This window comes from Pelodiscus sinensis, chromosome 31 (genome assembly GCF_052426305.1).
Source record: "Pelodiscus sinensis isolate ZL-2025 chromosome 31, ASM5242630v1, whole genome shotgun sequence".
Lineage (NCBI taxonomy): Eukaryota > Metazoa > Chordata > Testudines > Trionychidae > Pelodiscus > Pelodiscus sinensis.
The window spans coordinates 11,389,443-11,410,344 of NC_143082.1; the positions used below are offsets into that span (position 1 = coordinate 11,389,443).

Sequence of the window (20,902 nt, forward strand, 5' to 3'; positions counted from 1 at the left end):
ATGTCTGTCTGTCTCTAGGCCTCAGTTCTGCTGCTGCCCACAGTGATCTGCCTAGCCTAAACTCAGGGCTGGAAGGACAAACCGGTAGCAGGTTTAACACAAGCCAAAGGAAGCACTTCACACAACACAGTCAGCCTGTGAAACTCCTTGCCTGAGGATGCTGTGAAGGCCCCCCCCCCCCCAAAAAAAAAGTGGAGGTTAGGTCCATGGCTATTAGCCAAGACGAGCAGGGGTGGTGTCCCTAGTTTCTGTTTGTCAGAAGCTAGGAATGGGTGACCAGTTTATTCCCTCTGGAATGAACACTGTCCAGTCAGAAGACAGGATGCTGGCTAGATGGACCATCATAGAGCAAGTTTAGCTGCTATGCTGCTTCCCAGTTGCTCTTGCAGTAACGCTCCCCTTCCCCCAGCTCTGGCCGATGGCCATGATGTCCAACCAGTTCCATAATGGCTACTGCTATAGCAAACTAGCCACACTCCACCGGCCAAATAGCCACATGTGGCTAGTGGCTTTCCTGTTGGACACCACAGCTCTATGGCTTCCCTATCCCTTCTGCACTTCGGTTTGCTCCTGACCCAAAGGGACCCTTCCAGGCAAAGGGAGTAACGTCTAGCTAAACAGTCCCTTCCCTTACTCAGGGCAGTGGGGTTGAGGCTCAGCCACCCCTTCTCATTAGACAGACGTTCCCCGTGCCTGCTTGCTGATTGAGTTCATCAGGCCCAAGCAGGAGGCCAGCCTGTGATTCTATGCAGTGTGGCTTCAGACAGCAGGTCCAAGTGCACAAATAAGTGGTGGTTCTCCTTTCCTCTACTAGAGTCAACCGCTCCTGTGTCACAGCAGCAGCCCCTATGGACAGGGCCCCAGCAGCCTATTGCTGGGCTTCTCTTCCTTCTTCTCACCACCACCCACTTTAAAAAAGTTGCCAGCCTCTACTTGACTCTGAAGAACTTGGACCCCCAAGAACCAGTACCATGGCCGCAGCTAGTTCTCAGAACTACGGTGGGGGGAGTGAGTCAAACCCGGACAGGTTAACTTTGGGGATTAAGACCAGCCCATCCTTTCAGAGGTGCTAAAAGGCTATCAAGAGAACAGTGACTTCACAGCCTTAGCCAAACTAGGCAACCCTGGCTATGGGAGCCATGCCTAGTTGGACAAAATAGCCCTGTCTGGAACCATCATCAGAGACATTGGAAGGGAAGAAAATTCCAGCTGTTTAATGTACAAACTAGGGTTTGAGCTATTCCTCCTAGACACATTGTGTTCAACCAGTTCTGAAGCAGTAGCCACTTCAGCAAACAAGCCACACTCAGCCGGCCAAACAGCCACACACGGCTAGTGGCTAATACATTGGCCATCATGGTCCTCAACTATAAATTCAATGTGAACCTCATCACACTGGAATTCCTTTTCATGACTGGGTATCCAGCCTTCATTGCAATGAAGGCTGAATAGTGAATTATACACAAGAGAGTAAGAACACACTTTTGCAATTACTTTTCAATGGCATGTAAGAGCCCTTCCTATTTTTCTACACACACAAACAGATGAAATCAGCTAGGGGGTACTCCTCTTGTAGTTACACACCATTTTTTTCTCCAGGTGTTTTAACAAGAGGCTGACACTCCAATCCCCTTTCTCTATGGGAAACTAAGAAATGGCCACAAAGTATAGGGCAGACTCAGGAAAAGAAACTATGTCTCTCTTTTTAAATCCATGCCTTAACCTCATGGCCAGCCTACTTTTCCTTCAGAATTATAGCAATTACCAGTTTAAAAAAACAAAACCAAGAAGCAGATGAATTCTTTGACTCCTTTGCCTTTAACTTTTATTGATGTGGATAAATACAGAGAACATACTTGACAGCAAGATCCCAAACACCTGATGCCAAATTGGTTAACCAGTTTCCTGCTTGTTTGTGCACAAGACGCTCTTGCTGAAAGTCATCACATTTTGTATTGGGGTGGGATGGAAAGAGGGCAGAGAATGCAGTAGGTATCAGGACAAGGGCAACAGCGGCGGTGGAAAGGGGGGCAGGGGGAGAAAAAAAAAATCGGTCAGTTTGCAACCATAAGGCAGACCCTGAGTGTGAGATCAGAACACACATTGACTTTGCTCTTTGGCTTGATGTGGGTTTAAAAAAAGAAAGTGACATTGGACTCCAATCTGCGTTTTAGGTAATTGTAGAAAGAAAGCTTAGCAACAGCACAGTTGTATCACCCACCCACCCCAAGAACCTCTAGTACAAAGGTGTTGTGAAGCACCAGTAGCTTTGAATGCTGTCAAGCATCCCTTTCACAGACCAAAGGTGGTTGGCTCTGAAGACTCAGGCCAGTTGTGCCCTTCCCAGACAGCCGTATCTTGAAGGAAATGAGTTTACCATGGAATTGTAGCAAACTTCTCTTTTTTAAAAGTGTCCACAGTTTAAATATTTATAAACAGTTCAGAATAGTATTAAATTACCCTTCCTCCCTCACCCCTGCCAGTCACCCTTTCTTCCCCAAAGGATGAAAGAATTTTAGACCACAGGTGCTCAGAGAGGAAAACGCATGGAGTGCTACTAGGGGCAGGGTTGCTATCTTCACACTCAAAATGTTTTTGGTGTGTCTGACCAGAGAGTGAGCAGCTTCACCACTGCCAGAGATTATCTGTGGGGTGGAAAATTCAGGCAGGACTGCTGCCTTCCCTCACTGCAGAGGTTTCACACACCCTGTCTTTTACCCCCACTTTCCAGTCGGATTTGGAAGATAAGATCGGAACACCCGTCTGCCAACTTCAGCAGCATTTTACAGTTCACACCGAGTGAGTATGATGGAGTATCCTCCTTTGCAGATATAGCATTCAGTGGTGAGGAAGCCAGGTAACTTACACAGAAAAGGGTACTGCAGGAAAAGCAACTTGCAAGTAGAGCAGCCCCCACCCCACCTCCAACAGCCAGTGACTTACACCCATGCCATTCTTTCCACTGCCAGAAGGAAAGTCAGCTTATACCGGAGTCACCACAGAATGTCAAAGGGGTTTAAGTCAGGGCCTCCAGTTTCCATTTCCTGATCCACTGATGCCTGCGATAGGAAGAATGGGTAAGTTGAGCCCATAGTACATCAGAAGTCAGATTCTCTGCTCTCTTACATGAACACATTAAGACACCTGGATAAAACCTAGAGGCAATTTTAGATGGTACAACAGACACTGAATTCATGCATTTAAGAGTGCCTGAAACACTAATGATTTCTCCGTGCATTGTGCTCTTTTTCCATCTGGGATGCAAGATCCATTTTGGGCAGGAATGCCAGAAGAAAGTTTCTCCGTGATTTAAGCTGAACTCTTACTGTATCTTAAAAAGGAAACCCCTTTTAGTCATTTACCTTTTTGTACTGTCTTATGAACTTTTTTTTTTTAAATCAAAAGCAAAGGAAACCTAGAGAACAGATGTTTCTCCAGAATTTCTGTGCTCCACATCCTAACCCAGGCCCCTTTCTTTAAACAGGATCCACCATACAGCACAAACACCTGCAAAGCCAGGCCTCTCAGACCATGAACTATGCAGGATTTGCAAGCTCATGTGGTGAAGGTGATACATTTAAGTACTGTTGGGTTTTCCCCTTCATTTAATACAGCTGGATGTTTTACACAACCCTCCAAATTCTAGCTTCATGAGCGATCTCAAGTCCGGTGCTGGGCACTTTTGAAAGACTGGCCTTTTCATGTAGAGTCTAGATGGGAATACAATTCCTGCAGCTTGGCCATGAAATTCACTTGTTTATGGCCGAGGGCTAAGACAGCAGAGCATCAATCCCAGCGGGAAAGTGGCAGTTGGAAGTGCTAGAAATGTAGCCATTAAAATAGATTTTATTCCAGACAACAGCAAGACACACCCCGCCCCCCACTCCCAGAGAAACCCCTGCATGTTGAACCCTATGAAGGGTCTTCTCCATCCAACCCCTGAGGCGGCTACATTTGAAGCAGTAAACTGCTCACCTGCTAAAAAAAATCATTAATAGCAAAAAGGGCAGAGCTACAAAGTGTCTGTGATGTAAAAGAAGCAACCTCATTAATGGCTTGATTAAAGATAGTGAATGTGCCACAAAAGGTGCAGGTCAAGCAACGGCCAAACCCCTGCTGAGAGTCTCAGTGTTACATAGGTAAAGAGGGAATAAAAGTTTTGCACCCAAAGCCAGATGAGGCTGGTACTGGCTGAGAACTCCACACAGACGGAGACTCCCTGGCCAGGGACAGTGCAGCTCCCGGTTAAAAGAGAACATTAAAAAGACAGGCAGAGTTCAGTGCAGAAGAGAGGGTTTCCCGAACACCAGTAGAGATAGTTTACTGGGAGTTTGGGAAATTATAACCTGAGCCACAACAGAGACTCCAGATTCTCTGAAAGATTAGTAAATACAATAAAAAAAGCCCAAAACTAGCTAGGGCTCCGCTGCTTCCACAGCAGCTATGGGTCCAAGTTCAGGGAGAGAACAACTGGCAAGCTTCTCTTCAGGAGTACCCTCAAACAACTCCTCGCCGCATGGAGAATGGAGCCACAGGCGGGCTGATCCTAAAGACCCTCTCTCGACTGATCTGCAACAGCCACCTGCACTGAGTCTGACTCTCCTCTGGGTAGAACGGCTCAGCCTGGACTGACTTCTGCAAGTCCCCCCAGATTTACACCCGAGTAAGAACAAATCCAGACCAAGCTTTGCAGGCCACTTGTGCATTTTGAGTGGATGCCATTAAAACCCCCGACTGCAAACCGTCTCCAGTTGCCCCCCTCAGATTCCAAGGGATGCCTGCGCTGCATCTTTGGCCTGCATACGCTGCATCAGAACTAGTGTTAGCTAGCAGGTGTGGGGTGGGAGGGGATGTTAAATGGTCAGATTCAAAGAGCCTGAGCAAATGCAAAGAGGATTCTGCATTAGGCAGAAAGGACTAGACACCTTTCTGGCCACTGCCACCTCTGGGGGAGAAGGAAGCTCCTGTTCCAAACACAGCCCCCAGAAGTCAAGCCAGCTCCAAGTACTTGACTGCTTGTCTCTGTAGGCAACCGAGCAGATGTACTCCTGCCAGAAATGCAGACAGTGACTCTGGCCCCAGAGATTCCCAACAGCCATGGCAATGTCAGTCCAACTGGGAGTCCCAATCCCTTCTGCAGTGAAACTTCAAGTCACACACTGGCCTGACTGGTCCTTTGACATTCGAACCCAGCCCCCTAGAAAGGACTATTTCAAAACTCACTTTTTTGTAGTTTTTTTTTCTTTGTAATAACAAATATGAAGAATCTCATTCCATAATGTGATTTAAATACACTTTGAAGCACACCCTGTCACAATTGTTTCACCGCCCTCCTGGGCACAGCACCTTTCCCCCTCCCCAACCTCACCTCCGCTGACAGGCTTCTCCCCCACCAGGAGACTGGAGCAGAGTTCCTGATGGCAATGCCATCTGCATTTCGGCAGCCCCTTCCTGTAGCAGCCAGGAGCCAGCCAGACTCCAGTCACTCTGACTCTGTAATCCCTTCGTTACTGGCATGTGGCAAACCCAGTCTGTCACAAGCAGTGGGGACTTTACAATGGAACCAGCACAAACTGGTAGGGAACTGCCCTTGCCTCCTGCGTGACAGAGGGGCAGTACCAGTGAGCAGACAAAGCCCTTTGCAAGGGGGAAGAGGGAGGTCAACACTAACTTCATTTCACAAAGGAGGAAACTGAAGCGACTCAGCCCAGGTAATGCCCAAGCTGGGAGTCCCTTGCTCCACCACCACCAGCCCATGCTGCCTCCATTCACTGCCCTCTGTGTACAGGCCAGCTCCTGTCCACCTTCTCTACACCATCAGCCACGCTCTGAGCTCAGATGAGCTGAGGCCAAGCCGTGCAAGCACTTCACACGAGCCCCCTCCCCCAGGCCCTGCAGCAGCCCTAGGGCACTTTACACCACCTGCCAGCTTCCCAAAATTAAAGTGAACAAAATACTATGAACAGATATAACTTACTGTTTAAATTATTTTAAAAACGTCTTTAAGAGATCCTGTGACACGTTTTAGGCAGCCCCGCCCCGCCCGGGCTCCATTCCAACAGGGGACAGGCCCCTGCAGCCCAATGGCATTCTGATGGCGGGGACCAAGGAAGCGGAAGGACATTTCTGACCCTTTCACAGCTTGGAGGACTCCGCACTCTAAGACCAATAATAAAAATAATAAAATTATAATAATAAAATAGTTTTGAGGCAGTGGGGTCAGACCACCCTGCCCCTCCCTTGCAGGGGCGGCCCAGATTCCAGGCATGTCTATACAAACTCAGTAGTAAAAAGGACTTTACTTGGGCAAGGGAGGGAGTGGGGGAGGGGGTTCTGAGGGCAGTGGAGGCGGTCGGGGCTTGTCCGTGTTGGCCGCTCTGGAGCTCCCAGGGGCCCTTGGATTCAAGTACTCGCCATACGAGTGGGCGAAGTCGAAAGCTGGGGGCTGGGTGGGTTGCATGCCCTGGGCACTCAGCAGCGAGTGAAGCATGTTGACTGTATCCTGGTAGTCAATGGCCTGGTTTGTGTTGTGCCCATTGGCCCCTGTGGGGCCTTTGTCCGATTTCCCATGGGTCCCCCTGGCTTTGCTGGCCTGGGGGAATGGGAGGCCGCCTGCATCCAAGCTGTGCCCAGGAAGCTGGGCTGACCCGGGGAGGTGGGCGAAGGAGAACTGCATGCCAGCCACTTTGGAGCTTTTACTGATTTTTGGCTGGTGCTCATGTGTAGCAGCTGACGCCTCTTCCAGGAGAGGCCTCTTCCGAGAGGCCCCAGACAAGCTGAAGCTTTTATGGGCCAAAGTGCTCTGCTGGCTGCTGTGTTTAGAGTCTCCTAGTCGCTTGCCCCCAGCACCACTGGCCCCAGCTGCAGGCTGCACATGCAAGTGTTTGTGTGAGTGATGATTGTGATGGTGGTGGTTGGACAAGTGAGCCTTGTGTTTCTCCTTGTGCTCCCGGCTCTTCCCGCTGCTCTCGTCTGAGGAGCTGTGTCGATCCGAGGCAGTCGGCACCTTGATACGCATTTTGATCTCCTCTGGTTTGGAGGAGAGTGGTCTGTCCCCTCCCCCGCCTGCCGCAGGGATCCTCAGCTTCAGAGCAGAGGCCTTGTCGCCCTTTTCCGAAGGAGGCCGCTCTGTGCTTTCAGAGCTGCCGGTGGGGATCTTCAGGATGACTGGGGAAGGGTTGTTTTCCTGCTGGACTTCCCTCTCCCTCTGCTGCTGGACCAGGAGATTCTGTGCGGCATAGGCATACTGAGACCGCACATTGGCCTCCATGTTCTCCAGCTGCCTCTTCTGCGCGGCCAGCTCTTCAGCGTGCTTGGCGCGGTATTCCTTCAACGACACCTTTGCAGAGGGTGCGCTCTTGCTCTGCTTCTGGTAAGTCGCGCCATCCTGCTGCAGAGGATGATCAGTGGCTGCTGAGCTTTCGTTAGTCCTATGAACCTGGCCAGCCTCCAGCTTGTGTGGAGGATGGTGGGACAACCAGTGCTCTGACGGCAACATATCAGTACTGCTCAGATCACTAGGAGAGTCCTCCGCAGATGAGAGGGGAGGCCCGGCTCCTGCAGTAGAGGAAGTTGACATACTCATTAAGCCTGCGATGTTCATGTCAGAATTGTTCCTGGAGATCATGCTGAGAATAGTTTGCTCTGAGAGGCACTCCTCATCTCCTTGATCGTCCGCTTTGGATTTCTTGGCTGCTTGGGAGGCCTGAAATAAAGCCACAAGAAAGGACATTGTACCTCAGTTATCCAATCAGGGAGAAAGAGAGCAACTGCTGCGGTGCAGATTTAGCAGCAAAACTGGGGTGTTTGTGGTCACACAGCTTCCCTCTGAGTGGGGCTATGGCTCTAGATGGTCCTGCAACCAGCTGTACGCCTCTCCTGCTTCATCATCCCCAACCGGGGAAGAAAATAGTTTACGGAACACATTGCTGCCCCAGGAGGGAGACCACACATTTACAAATGCAGACAGCAGCAAACCACAGGCTGACACAGGATGAGGGGCAAGGGTCAACTAGCACTTGGCTGTGTGTTAGGACTTGTGAGAGTTCACTCCTCTAGTGTTGGGCAGGACATCTCCCATGTGGCTGTGTCTAGCACATACAGGTTTCAAGTATAACTTAAAAGGCCCCAGAAAGGGGCCTCCTAGTCCACCTCATTCGCTAAGCAATGGGCAGGATATTAAACCCATTCCCTATGGAGGAGTATGTCAAGATAGGCTAAAGAGAAAAGCTCATCCAGGGGTTTATTAAGACTAATGCAAATAGAAATACATGGTTGTTAAACCTTACTACTGACATGCCCCTCCCCTGAGACAACACTCCCACAGACAAGCAGTGGACAACCGCCCAACAGGACCATCTTACCCGCCAGTTGCGGATGCGTTTGAGCCGGTTGGGAGTCTTCTCAAGAATCTGCAGGAATTCATGAGTCAGCTCTGCAAAGGGGACACAGAACACAGACAAGCAGGTCAGAAGGAGGCTGTAGAGCAACCACAAGACAGCGGCCCATTGCTTGTTGACGGGTGGAGCTATTCATGATGAGATGGAGCTATTTCAGGAAGGGAAGTCTGGTGAGCTAGCAGCACTGACTATTTAAACTCATCCCACTTCAGGACTTCTACTGTCTACTGCACCACAAGCTGCCACACTGAAAACCTTAGCAAGATCAGAAGCCCTTGACGTCCATGAACTGGTCAGTGGCAGTGTCGGAATGGCAGACTCACGAACAGATGCCAAGATAATAAGAGTGCCTTTTTGGGGGGGACCTTGCTCCAAAACTTACCGTCTAAGAGCTCCAGAGTTACAGTGCCATCAACGTATTCCCACCAGTGCTTCCCGTCCGTGGAGACTGGGATCTCCCAGTTGGACCACTTACAAGCCAGGTGGATACAGACGCAGGCCACAACGGGAGGGGTGTACTGCAGGCTGAAGGTGGTCAGGTGCAGGCTGACGTCACCAGCAGGGAGAAAGAAACAGAAAGCCATGAACTCCCAAGCCTGAACCTCAGCACACACAATCCCCCGCTGAACAGACACTGCGGAAGAGGTGGGTGTGGTGGGAACACTCCTGAAGCGAAAAGGGCAATTCTTCCCCCAACACATCACTTGTTGTCAAGGCATCTCTATGCACTGCCAAGTCACTTGTTACTTCCCTGTGCTGCTCAAACCAATCCACTGCCAGCTTCTCCACAAGCACCTGCCAGCTTTGGGCTCTGGAGCCCACTGCCGGGGAAAAGAAGTTCAAGCATGCAGAGCTTCTGCGGAAGCCCCGGAGGTCCAACAGCAGAACCCAAAAGAAGCAGTGGGCAGCTGGGTTCTTAAGAAGCGGGCTCTGTTCAACCTGAGGAGAGACTGAGATAGCTCCACTCCTTCTGCAAAAGCAAATTCTTTACATGGCGGAAAAATGCCGGTTCCCAAGCTGAGCCAAACTCCTGTGAAGTCAATGTAACGTACGCAAAGTAATGACATACGCACCATCGTGAGACCCCCCCAAAACCAATAGTTCCAACAATAAAGCCTAGAAATCTCCACTCCTGCCTCCCCCTCTCAAACCTTGGCTTCTTCAAACCACACAGCTTCCAAATGTCAATGGAGCTGGGGGATTAAAAGCTGCCAACTAGGAATGTCAGCAACTAGTCGACTACCCAATTAGCCTAGGCTTATAGGGTAGTTGAGTCACTACTCGACTATTGGCTCCCCCCCACCTTGCTGCCTCTGTATCAGAGGCAACAAGGGGGGGAAGGGAGCAGGAGCCGGTGTTGGGAGGAGCTGGCTTTGGTTCCCCCTAGCACCATATCCACCAGGGGGAGGTAGAGGCACAGTGGGAGACCCAGAGCAAGCTGGGATTGCTTCAGTCCTGGCTCACACTGGCCTGGGATCAAGGTATCTCTGCCTTTGAAATGTAGCAAGAGCCGCCTAGCTCTTGCTACATTTAAAAAGCAGAGGTGCAGTGGTCCCAGAGCCGGCGCGAGCCAGGACTGAAGCAGTCCCAGCTCGCTCTGGGTCCCCCTGCTGCGACTCTGACTTTTGAATGCAGTAAGAGCCAGGCGGCTTACTCTACATTTAAGAAGGCAGAGGCGCAGTGGTCCTAGAGCCAGTGCAGGCCAGTACTACTCAGTCCCTGCTTGCACCACCCCTGGGAGCTAACCCTGCTGCAGCTCTGCAGTTTAAATGTAGTAGGAGCCAGGCTGCTTCTCACGCAGATCCTACTACATTTAAACTGCAGACCCACAGCAGGGGTAGCGAGCACACTCCCCTCCCCCCCCATCAACTAATGGAGTAGTCAATGGAAATTTCATAAACTACTCAATTAACTAACTACTCGCTACTTAATGTCCCTACTGCCAACTCAAAGAGACACCCAGCAGCCCCTTCTAAGTGGCGCAAACAGGCTACTTAAGGGAGGACTGGTTAAGAAAAACCTCAAATCCACTTTGCAGGATATTCTATTATGGAGGTACCAGTGATGACTTCACAGTTACGGCTGCCCTCCATTTCACAGGGATTTGGCCTCAGCTTTATATGAAATATTTGCCCCAAATTTACAGCATCTACTCTTACAACACAAGATTAGGCTCCTGAGAATGTGCAATTACATTAATCTAGGCGTTCAAGTATATTAAAAACTGAGTCCTTTAGGCAGCTTAGTATTTGCTGGCCTTTGTTCTGAATGATCTTTCCAGAATGGACTTTCCAAGCCTGTTTTACTTGCAAGTAAATGAGTCCCACAGTGTCCAACCAGCCCAACCATAGCGAACTAGCCACACTCAGCTGGCGAAACAGCCACATGTGGCTAGCATGTTGGGACACCACAGATCTGGAGCATAGCCTACTTTGTACAAGTATCATGTACAGTAAGCTAAACCATTCACAATTGCTGTAGGGTTATTGTATAGTCCCCAAAAAGGTTCAGGAACTTAAATGAGGTGATTGTGACAGGTAACTTGGCCAATCGCTACAGCCAGTTGCCATGCAATAAATCTACTGGTTGATGCCCCTGTGGTCTATAAGGGAGCCTGGTTTCATGTCAAGAGTCTCCATAGGTCTCAACTTTATTTGGCTCAACTTTCATTGTTGCTTTGTGCATCAAGGAAACAGTGATTAGGGAACTAGTAAAGCACAGACATTGGGAGTCATGGACAGGGATCTGCAATTCACACCCATCTCCTTTCACAGAAACTGGTTTCACTAAAGACAAGCATCTAAACCAGGGGTGGCCAACCTGTGGCTTCAGAAGTTATTATGCGGCTCCTTGCATAGGTACCAAATCCAGGGCTGGAGCTACAGGCGCCAATTTTCCACTGGGCCGGAGGGTGCTCCCTGTTCAACCCCCAGCTCTGTCCTAGGAGCTGTCCCCCTACACCTTTGCCCCCTAGGATCCTGCCTCTTCCTACTCTCTCCACTGAGCCTGTCGCACCCTTGCTTCCCCCCCTCCAGTGTCTCCCACTGAGGAAGAGCTGATCATAGTGGGCAGGAGGAAAAGGAGGAGGCGGCACTGAGCAGTGGGGCTGCCAGTGGGTGGGATGTGCTGAGAGTGGTGGTGGGGAGATGATCAGGGCTGGTGACATATAACTGTTGCTCTTTGGCAATGTGCATTGGTAAATTCTGGCTCCTTCTCAGGTTTAGGTTGGCCACCCCGATCTAAACCATTAAGTCAATTGCAAATTAAGAGGCAGATTTGCCAATACAGTACGGTTGCTATGTGCTGCTCTGGTGATGTAAAGCCACTGTAATCCGTTTACTTTAGCCACTGGTGTACCAGTGAACCTCCCCTGAAGAATTAATATGTTAAAGAATTTAGGGTTGATAGTACATATCCTCAAATCATTAGCACTTCCACAATGTAGCACTTCCTTTGTGTTTCTTGTTCACTAAGATCGTGTATGAAACATGCAATTTTAAAAAGTTCCCAGACAAAAAGCTACGTTAAGATAGAGTGCAGGTTGAGCGCATGTGTCTGTAACACAAGGATTAAAAATAACACACAATCAGTGGCAGAGTAGGAAATGGAAGCAGCTTCCAACTGAGGCCTTATCTATACTAGAAACTGTCTACTGGCATAGCCATGCCAACAAGTCTCTCTAATAGAGATGCAGCTTATATAATTCCCCAAATAAGCTACACCAGCAAAGCTATGTCACTTAGAGGTGACATAGCCTCCCAATCAACACAGTTATGCTGGCAAGACTTCCAAACATACCAAACTTAATCCCGAGACCACCTGCTGAACCAATCCTTTCTGATGCAGAAAGCCACATACCAAAAGGGCATGTATTTGCCTTTTACATTTTTCACCACATTACCTTGCTTTTCACCAACATCTCCTCCAGAAGGAAACCCAGGTGTCTCATGTACACACAGCTGAAGTTACACAGCTTTTCACAGAACCTCTGATTCCATGTGTTTGCATGGAGTAACATTGCAAGACTTTCCATATTCTACTCTTTTTATAAAAGAGCTTCCAATCTGGGCCTCTTATTGGTACTGGTGTGAACAGTCATTCTTCCACCCTTATCTGAAAATCTCAAGTCACCTCCAATCTTGAGAAAGAAGCCAAACTGTCTTGGTTCTTTTCTAAGTCCGTATCTTTAGAAATAATATCTAGTATTAGACCACTGTCTGACACGCTGCCACCTTTTTCATTGCTGCCTTGCAGTTCCCCATCTGTATCCACCTGCTGTCTTGCCTTAGCCAGCATATGGCTCTCTGGGGTAGGAGGCATCATTATGTTCTGTTTGGACTGCACCTAGCATGAGGGGTTCCAGGCACTACAGTAATGCAAACAAGCACCTATATAGCCATTTCCTTCAAATACTCTTTAAAATCCATTTCTAACTCTCCAAACAGAAGTCTGCACTGGCAAGGAGCTGTCCACTCATCCACTGTAGAGTGCTCCACGGGACAGGGACCATTTCCCTTGTGGTACAGCACTGAGCAACACCCCGAAGTCACTAGATAATAATCCTCCAAAGAGTTCACATGGCATCTCCCCCAGATAAAACCCATTGCTAGAAACATAGGAATCAATTCAAAATAACAACCTGTTGGTCGCCATGAAGTAGGAAGTTTGTGCCAAATCCTTGCTGGCTGTAAAGGGAAAGGAAAAAAACCCAAGAGTTAGCTTGAACCATTCAGCAGGGACTCTCAGGGTAGAAGTACATGCTAAAAGTGCAGGCTTCCCCAGGGAGTGGCCACAGCAAGAATAGAACTGGACATGAAAGATCCATTTGGTTTCATTTAGGGATGTGAACGACTAATTGACTATCCGATAAGCAAATGCTTATGGGATGGTTGACAGGTTAGTTGACTAGTCACTCCTCCACCCCTCTATCAGAAAGAGGCAGCAAGGGGGAGGGCGAGAGGAGGAGGGGGTGCTTCAAAGCAGCAGTACCACATGCAGCCCACTCCCAGCTGGCCCTGGGCTACTTGTCCCCCCCACTGGCCCCGTGCTTCCCACAGCGCTTTTGCCTTTGAAATGTAGCAACAGCCCTGGAGCTGTTGCTACACTTCAAAGGCAGAGGTGCCCTGTCGACTAATCGAATAGTGGATGCAAATTGCATTGACTATTTGATTAGCCAATTAATTAAAATTTTACATTCCTAGTTTGATTTGTTTCAGTTCTGCCCCACAGCTACTGAAAAATGCAGCAACTTCTGTAAATTAACACAAACACTGTTTGTGCTTTACAGCAATTCAAAATCACATCTGTTCCCTCACTCATTTCAGCCATTTGCCACTGTAGCCTCTTTACTTTGAAGCTAGATATCCCACCATGAAACACACACTGTGGAAAGTTCAAGTAATTCAGCGACAGCTATAAATTAATGCTACCACTTAATGCTTATTTCAACCAAAACAGCCCAAGTTATTTAAACTCTGAACTCTCTAGAGGAACCACCTCATCTAGCACTGAAATACAGCCACCTTTGTGATGTAAGGGGGCAAGCACACAACAGCATACTTTAGGTCTCTTACCTCGCACAAGCTGTGTGCACTTCACCACATGTGTATGGGGGTGATCAATAGTGATCTCAAACCCTGAAAGAATGGCAGAGACACAAGGCCATTAGGCAACAGAATCACCTTCCTCATGGTTTTACATATCGCACATGCCTCCTGCTCCTGGGGAAGCAAGTCAGCTTCCCGACTGCACTAAAAGCTTGCCCTTTCTAGTCAGGGGCAATCCGGAATAAAGCAGAAGGATCAAGCTGTCCAGTCACAAAACTGGAAGGTCACTGGTTTCCAAGCAGAGAAATAACTTATTGCTGAAGAAACTTCACTGGAAACAAAACACCTATTAGGGGTCTTAAATAGCACAAAGTCTCTTGAAGCAGCTGTAAGGAAGAAAACTGGCATCTGATCAAAGGAATGTGTCTCCCAAAGTTCATAAGGAAGCAGGTGTCTTCCATTCGAGGGAGCCTGCAGTATGAATGCGAGATGAAATTAATTCTTGCTTCAGTTTACCATTTAGTTTTGTAAATTTTTAATAGGACAGCCTGTGTGCTGAGCATGCCCTTGTGTCTGTTTATTTCTCTCACCAGCATACATCCATGGCAGAACTAGGATTCTAGAAGACGCAACTGGGAGGACTGAGCACAAGACAAGGAGCCAGAAATTCTACAGTTCAGATGCTGACTCCAGAGCTACCTTGCTGTGTAGTTGTGGGCAAGCCACTCAACATCTCTGGCCCTCACTCCAAGATAGGGATGTTCACCCACTTCACAGGTCAGTTAGTAGTGAAGCTGTGTCATATTTTAAAGATGTGAAGTGTTATTCACTACCATCCAGGCTAAAGTCTAGAGAGAAGCGTTTGAATTAATCAGGAAGGACTGATTTTTTTTAAACTAACAGAAGATTTTCTTGGCTTTTTCTTAATCATGACTACTGTAAACAGAAGCCTCTACCACTCAGGTGTCTAGTAGAGCCATAGGAAAGGCCAAATTTTTAGATACAGCGATACAAATTAAAAAATACCCCAAAAACAAATGCTAAAATAGCCCATCAAAGCAGCAGGCAACCTGATCAAAACATGGACATTGATTCTAGACTCCTTTCACTACACCAGAGCAGAGCGTCACCCATTCCAACCAGGTGATTAGAGTACCACGATGTTACAGTCTATAACACTTGTAACCAGAGTTACTGACATCCAAGCAGAACAAAACCTGTTGGGGATAGAAACAAGCCAAACTGCATATTTTTAAGCTAACAACTCAAATTAAAGTGAAACCTGAAAACACATGTATTCGAACCAAAGCATGAACTAGTGGTGTGAAAAAATAGTTTGTTGCCTGAACTCTTGCTCTCCCATTGGCCAGCTGTGCATCTGCCCTCCAGCTGTGAAGAAGACTGTGGAGTTAGACTTTCCGCTCTGCAGAGCGCTCCTGGGTCTGGGATTCGAGTGGAAGCCCGTCCGCTTTGAGAAACTTACCCAGGGTCTGCAGTATAATGCTCTCTAGAATGACCAGGTCTTGGGCTTGCTGCAGGTAAGCCTGGGGTTGAGAGGACAGGCAGGTTACTCACGATGAGCCACTCTGTATAAAGCCTGCACATTTCTAACTCTCTCTCAGGGAGGCCACAAAAATAAATTAATAAAAAAAAATCAAGGGGGAATCTTTATCCCACTCAGTACTAGAGGGAACTGGCACAGATTCCCCCCCCAAAAGAGAGAAAGCCAAGTGCTGGATGGGTACACTCCTTTGCTAGTGTTCATTTCACATGGGTTGCTGTGGCTGGAACTACGTGCTTTAGTCTTTGTCTCTCCATAAGAGTTTTACACATGAAGGGACATGTCAATGTGAGAAGCGTAGGTTAAAATTTAACCTTTTCATCATTTTCTACAAGCTTTGGCTCCTGGATAAAGCTTCTCCCTTTCAGCAGGGTTGGACACTCAGTTCCAGTTATGAAGGGCTGTCATGAGAGATGGGGAAATGGAAATATTTTTAACAATCTCATCATTAGACAGGAATGAACCATACACACTATTTTCTGCTTTGTTACAAGTGCTATTTAACCCTGACAGACATGTTCACTCCCTGCCCAGAAGCCTCTAATGCAGACACGACTACATGGCACATCGGATTCTTTTGTTGACATCCATGTAATAGAGGGAAACATGAGAGACCATAGAGCAGATGAGACAAGTCATCTACTCTTTAGAAGCCTGATGAGACGCTTTCCCACAAGTTATTTCTATTACCAGGATTCTACATGTCAGGATGCAGTACTCTGTGAGTATGTTCTCATTCCTCTCTCTCAAGCATGGAAATCATTCTGCTGGAGTCTGACCACTTACCTCGCTCCTAGTGTCTGGAGGGGTGTCCAGAGGATGCAGGCATGCGTGTGCTACCTTGATTACATGCTCCAGCTTACGAGGCTGTTCCTCCACCTTGGCTGCCAAGAACAGAGCTGCTGGTGCCACAGACTTCATTGGGGGGAGGGGGAGGGGAGGGAAAAAAACATAAAAATTGTCTCCTGCTTCAAATATTCACACGCCTGTAGTGTCAGTGTCCAGACAGGCTCTGCTGCTATGAACCTCTCTGAGCAACCTTAGAGCTATGAAACAGTTGTATTTACTGATTTCCTCCAGGCGTCAAATCTATGGTGTAAATATGGATTTTAGGAGCTACAAGAAAAGTATTCCCTTTTAAATGCCTGTAGTAGGAAAACACTGTGTTTTGTTTTAAAGTCAGTAAAAGTGCAGGAAGTCAACTTCTAAAACTAACTAAAGAAACATTCATAGAACAAGAAAAATCTTTTAAGGATCCAAAGAATGCCAGCTGTGACAAAGTCATAATTACTGGCAATTACATTACATCTTTTGCCCAAAGATATCAAAGTACCTAATCAGTCCAAGCTCACAATCTCCCCTCCCAGGAGGTAGTCCAGTATTACTTCTATTTTAGAGATACGTAAATGGAAGTACAAAGAAAAGATGCTCTTAAGGTCACACAGCAAAGAGAACCCAGATCTCTTCACTCCCCCCGTTGTGCCTGAGCCACAGCTTGCCCAATTTAGGGGCAGGGAAATGTTGATAACGAACAGCTGTCACAGGAGGCTGTCCCCGGTTTTCAGACAAAAGGCAACTGCCCAACCAATACTTACGTTGCGGTGAAACTGGGTGAAGGACTGAACCATGTAGAACCGGTGCACATACACGATAGCTGTATTGATGGTCAGCTGAGAGCTGACGGCGTGGAGTTAAGAAAAATCAGTCTTGAAATTCTGCACGTCCGTCCCCCTCTTTCTGGGGAGCGGAGCACTTTGGCGGGCAAGGCGCTGGTGGCAGGCAGCGGTGGGCAACGTGCAGCGCAACGGGGATCTGCGTGTGGCCCCGGAGACGCTTTCTTTACAGATGCCCCCCCCCCCCGCAGAGGTGGGGGCTGGTTTCCATCCGCGGAGGTTTTTGTTCTCTACGGGGGCTACTGAAGGGACGCGCAGGTGAAGCCAGGGGCACGTGCAGCGAGGGGCAGAGCCGGGCGGTCCCTGCTACGGTTCCACCGCCCCGGGAACGCAAGTGCAGCTGGCGGCGGCGGCAGCACCCCCCCCCCCCCGGGAGAGCGGCCCGCGCGCGCAGCGCACTCGCCGGCCCCCCCGCCGATGCCAGGCGTCCCGCGGGAGGCGCGGTGGGGAGGGGAGGGGTCACTGAGCCGCGGGCGGCCCGGCTGGGGGAGGGGCCGCCCGGCAGGCGGCGGGAGGGGGCGCGTTTCCGCTGCCCCGGGCCCGCTACTCGAGCCCCAGGCTGCGCGGCCTACCCGGCGCGGATACACGTTGAGGCGCTGGCCCATGTCCTGCAGCAGGTTGGCCGCCTGCTGCCGGTACGAGAGCTCCTTGTCCGGGTCGAGCCCGGCGCGCCGGGAGGGGCTGCGCTCCAGCTGCTCGCGGCTGAAGTACCAGCGCTTCCCCGCGCCGCCGCCGCCGCCGGCCCCTCCGCTCACTGAGGCCTCCATGGCGATCCGCGGGGCGCGCGCACGCCCCCCCCACCGGGCGCGCGCGCGCGCGCACGCACGCACGCACGACGTCTCGCGCGCGCATGCGCCCCGCGGCGCGAGCGGGCGGCGGGGCAAGCAGGGGCCGCATTGCGCATGCGGCCGGCGCGTCCCACGTTCAGGAGTACGAGCCGAGTCCAGCTTGTGCGCAGGTTGCGGCTAGGCCGCTGAGTGGGACTGCACTGCGCATGCGTGAGACCTGGGGGGGGCGCCTAGGGAACAGAAGTGGGCATGCGCGGAAGCAGGACCCTGGGGAGGCGGGTCGCTGGGTGGGGAGTGGTGTTGTCTTCTAGCCAACCTGACCCAGCCCCCCCAGTGACCCTGCCCTTCATCCCACTCCCATGGCCCCCCCAGCCCTCAGTGACCCCACCCCCCATGACCCCACCTGGCATCCCACCCCCCATGACCCCAGCTGACACCCCAACCCCGTGACCCCCACTCCCATGACCCCACCTGGCATCCCACCCCCCCATGACCCCAGCTGACACCCCAACCCCGTGACCCCCACTCCCATGACCCCACCTGGCATCCCACCCCCCCATGACCCCAGCTGACACTCCAACCCTGTGACCCCACCCCCATAACCCCACCTGGCATCCCACCCCCCCAAGACCCCAGCTGACACTCCAACCCTGTGACCCCACCCCCATAACCCCACCTGGCATCCCACCCCCCCAAGACCCCAGCTGACACCCCAACCCTGTGACCCCACCCCCATAACCCCACCTGGCATCCCACCCCCCCATGACCCCAGCTGACACTCCAACCCTGTGACCCCCACCCCCATGACCCCACCTGGCATCCCACCCCCCCCCATGACCTCAGCTGACACCCCAACCCCCGTGACCCCACCTGGCATCCCACCCCCCATGACCCCAGCTGACACCCCAACCCTGTGACCCCACCCCCATAACCCCACCTGTCATCCCACCCCCCCATGACCCCAGCTGACACTCCAACCCTGTGACCCCCACCCCCATGACCCCACCTGGCATCCCACCCCCCCATGACCTCAGCTGACACCCCAACCCCGTGACCCCCACCCCCATGACTCCACCTGGCATCCCACCCCCATGACCTCAGCTGACACCCCAACCCCCCCATGACTCCACCTGGCATCCCACCCCCCATGACCCCAGCTGACACCCCAACCCCGTGACCCCCACTCCCATGACCCCACCTGGCATCCCACCCCCCCATGACCCCAGCTGACACCCCAACCCTGTGACCCCACCCCCACGACCCCACCTGGCATCCCACCCCCCCATGACCCCAGCACCTGTGACTCCAGACCACCCCATGCCAACACAACCCTGTGACCCCCACCCCCATGACCCCACCTGGCATCCCACCCCCCATGACCCCAGCTGACACCCCAACCCCGTGACCCCCACTCCCATGACCCCACCTGGCATCCCACCCCCCCATGACCCCAGCTGACACCCCAACCCTGTGACCCCACCCCCACGACCCCACCTGGCATCCCACCCCCCATGACCCCAGCACCTGTGACTCCAGACCACCCCATGCCAACACAACCCTGTGACCCCCATGACCCCACCTGGCATCCCACCCCCCCATGACCTCAGCTGACACCCCAACCCCGTAACCCCCACCCCCATTACTCCACCTGGCATCCCACCCCCCATGACCCCAGCTGACACCCCAACCCTGTGACCCCCACCCCCATGACCCCACCTGGTACCCCCCCCCGACTGTACCTGAGCCCTCAGCCCCCTGCACCTGTGACTCCAGACCACCCCATGCCAACACAACCATTTTTAGCCCAGCCTCCCACCAGCCCTGAGCCCAGTCTCCACCCCCTGCTCATGTATAATTGGCTGGTTCTGCCCTCAGGGCAGAGCTGCCCCTCCTCAGCGCATGGCAGTGCTCAGAGAAGCAAACAGGAAAAGAGGGGTCCTAAGGAACGGGGCTGAAAAGAATGTAGCACCCTACTCCTGGGGTCCCTCGGCTGGGACGTGAGTCAGAGATTCAGAGAGATGCAATGAGGATGATTCACAGATTAAAAGGACTGGGACTTAGTGAAGAAAGTGAAGTGAAAGAAAGTGAAAAAAGAAGAGACATATGTGACTGAGATTTTTAAAGTAAACATTGGAGAAGGAACTTGGGCATGGCGCCGGCTCTTATTGCAGGGGAAAGGTGACAACCAAGGGCATTTAAGTCTGATGAGACATTGCATTCTACAAAGCACAAATAGCGTAGCTCACTGCTACAGTATATAACTGGGGGCAAAAGCTTAGGACAGGGGTGTCCAAACTTTTTTCAAAGAGGGCCAGATTTGATGAAGTGAACATGCGTGAGGGCTGACCATTTTGCCTGACATTCTTTGAACCATTAAAATTAAACGCAAATTAACTATTTTATGCAAAGTTTATTGCAAACGGCATACTTTTCATTTTGTCACGTGGATGACAAATCTAAACAGGTGTTAAATCACTCTGCCTTTCATATCTGAAGGCCAGATACAAAAATCCAGGAAGCTGAAATATATGTCAGGAACATTGTAAAGTACATTACATATTATTGGTAATAAAGGTTGTCTGTCAACTTTTAAGTTAAAAAAATATGAACAGGAACATAACGCCAAGAATACATGTTGTGTCCAAATATATTTATAACTGATTTAGACCAACTGACATTAACTGAGATTTTACAATGTATTCATCTCAATACATATGGATTCGTTGGGGGCCATAAAAGATAGATATTGCCAAATTACCTGTGGGGCCGTATTAAACCGGAACACGGGCCGCAACTGGCCCGCGGGCCGGACTTTGGACATGCCTGGCTTAGGAGATTGAGCTAAAAGGAGCACCCATTTATAGGGCCAATGAGAGCCACAAGAGTAAAATTTGCATTTTACAAGGGACAGAAATGCCCCAATGATGGGGATGAA

The 20,902-nt window shown here is 50.5% G+C and overlaps 1 protein-coding gene across 4 annotated transcripts; it reads right to left on the reverse strand.

Annotated features, from left to right (window-relative positions):
* Nucleotides 1-1,776: 1,776 nt before the first annotated feature.
* CCNT1 (cyclin T1) lies at nucleotides 1,777-17,990 on the reverse strand. 4 transcript variants are annotated; one of them, XM_075902013.2, is made up of 10 exons: nucleotides 17,765-17,990; nucleotides 17,102-17,183; nucleotides 16,293-16,421; nucleotides 15,821-15,907; nucleotides 15,429-15,489; nucleotides 13,973-14,035; nucleotides 13,039-13,084; nucleotides 8,782-8,945; nucleotides 8,364-8,434; nucleotides 1,777-7,705 (listed from the first exon to the last, which is right to left on the reverse strand). In XM_075902013.2, exons 1-10 carry the CDS (start codon nucleotides 17,944-17,946, stop codon nucleotides 6,299-6,301), a joined length of 2,292 nt encoding a protein of 763 aa, XP_075758128.2. In that variant the 5' UTR covers nucleotides 17,947-17,990; the 3' UTR covers nucleotides 1,777-6,298. The 4 variants fall into 4 exon arrangements, with proteins under 4 accessions (XP_075758128.2, XP_075758129.2, XP_014433072.3 ...); XM_075902014.2 differs by lacking the exon at nucleotides 15,821-15,907; XM_014577586.4 differs by lacking the exons at nucleotides 15,429-15,489; nucleotides 15,821-15,907; nucleotides 17,102-17,183; nucleotides 17,765-17,990 and having other exon boundaries at nucleotides 16,293-16,424.
* Between the last annotated feature and the right edge of the window lie 2,912 nt (nucleotides 17,991-20,902).

What these genes read in the sequence shown, in the direction of transcription:
- CCNT1 (XM_075902013.2), bottom strand. Translation starts at nt 17,946, where the DNA reads ATGGAGGCCTCAGTGAGCGGAGGGGCCGGCGGCGGCGGCGGCGCGGGG. An exon ending in CTCCAGACACTAGGAGCGAG is followed by an intron (nt 15,908 to 16,292) that starts GTAAGTGGTCAG and finishes CTCTCATGACAG; the next exon opens with CCCTTCATAACTGGAACTGA. An exon ending in CATTATACTGCAGACCCTGG is followed by an intron (nt 14,036 to 15,428) that starts GTAAGTTTCTCA and finishes CCATTCTTTCAG; the next exon opens with GGTTTGAGATCACTATTGAT.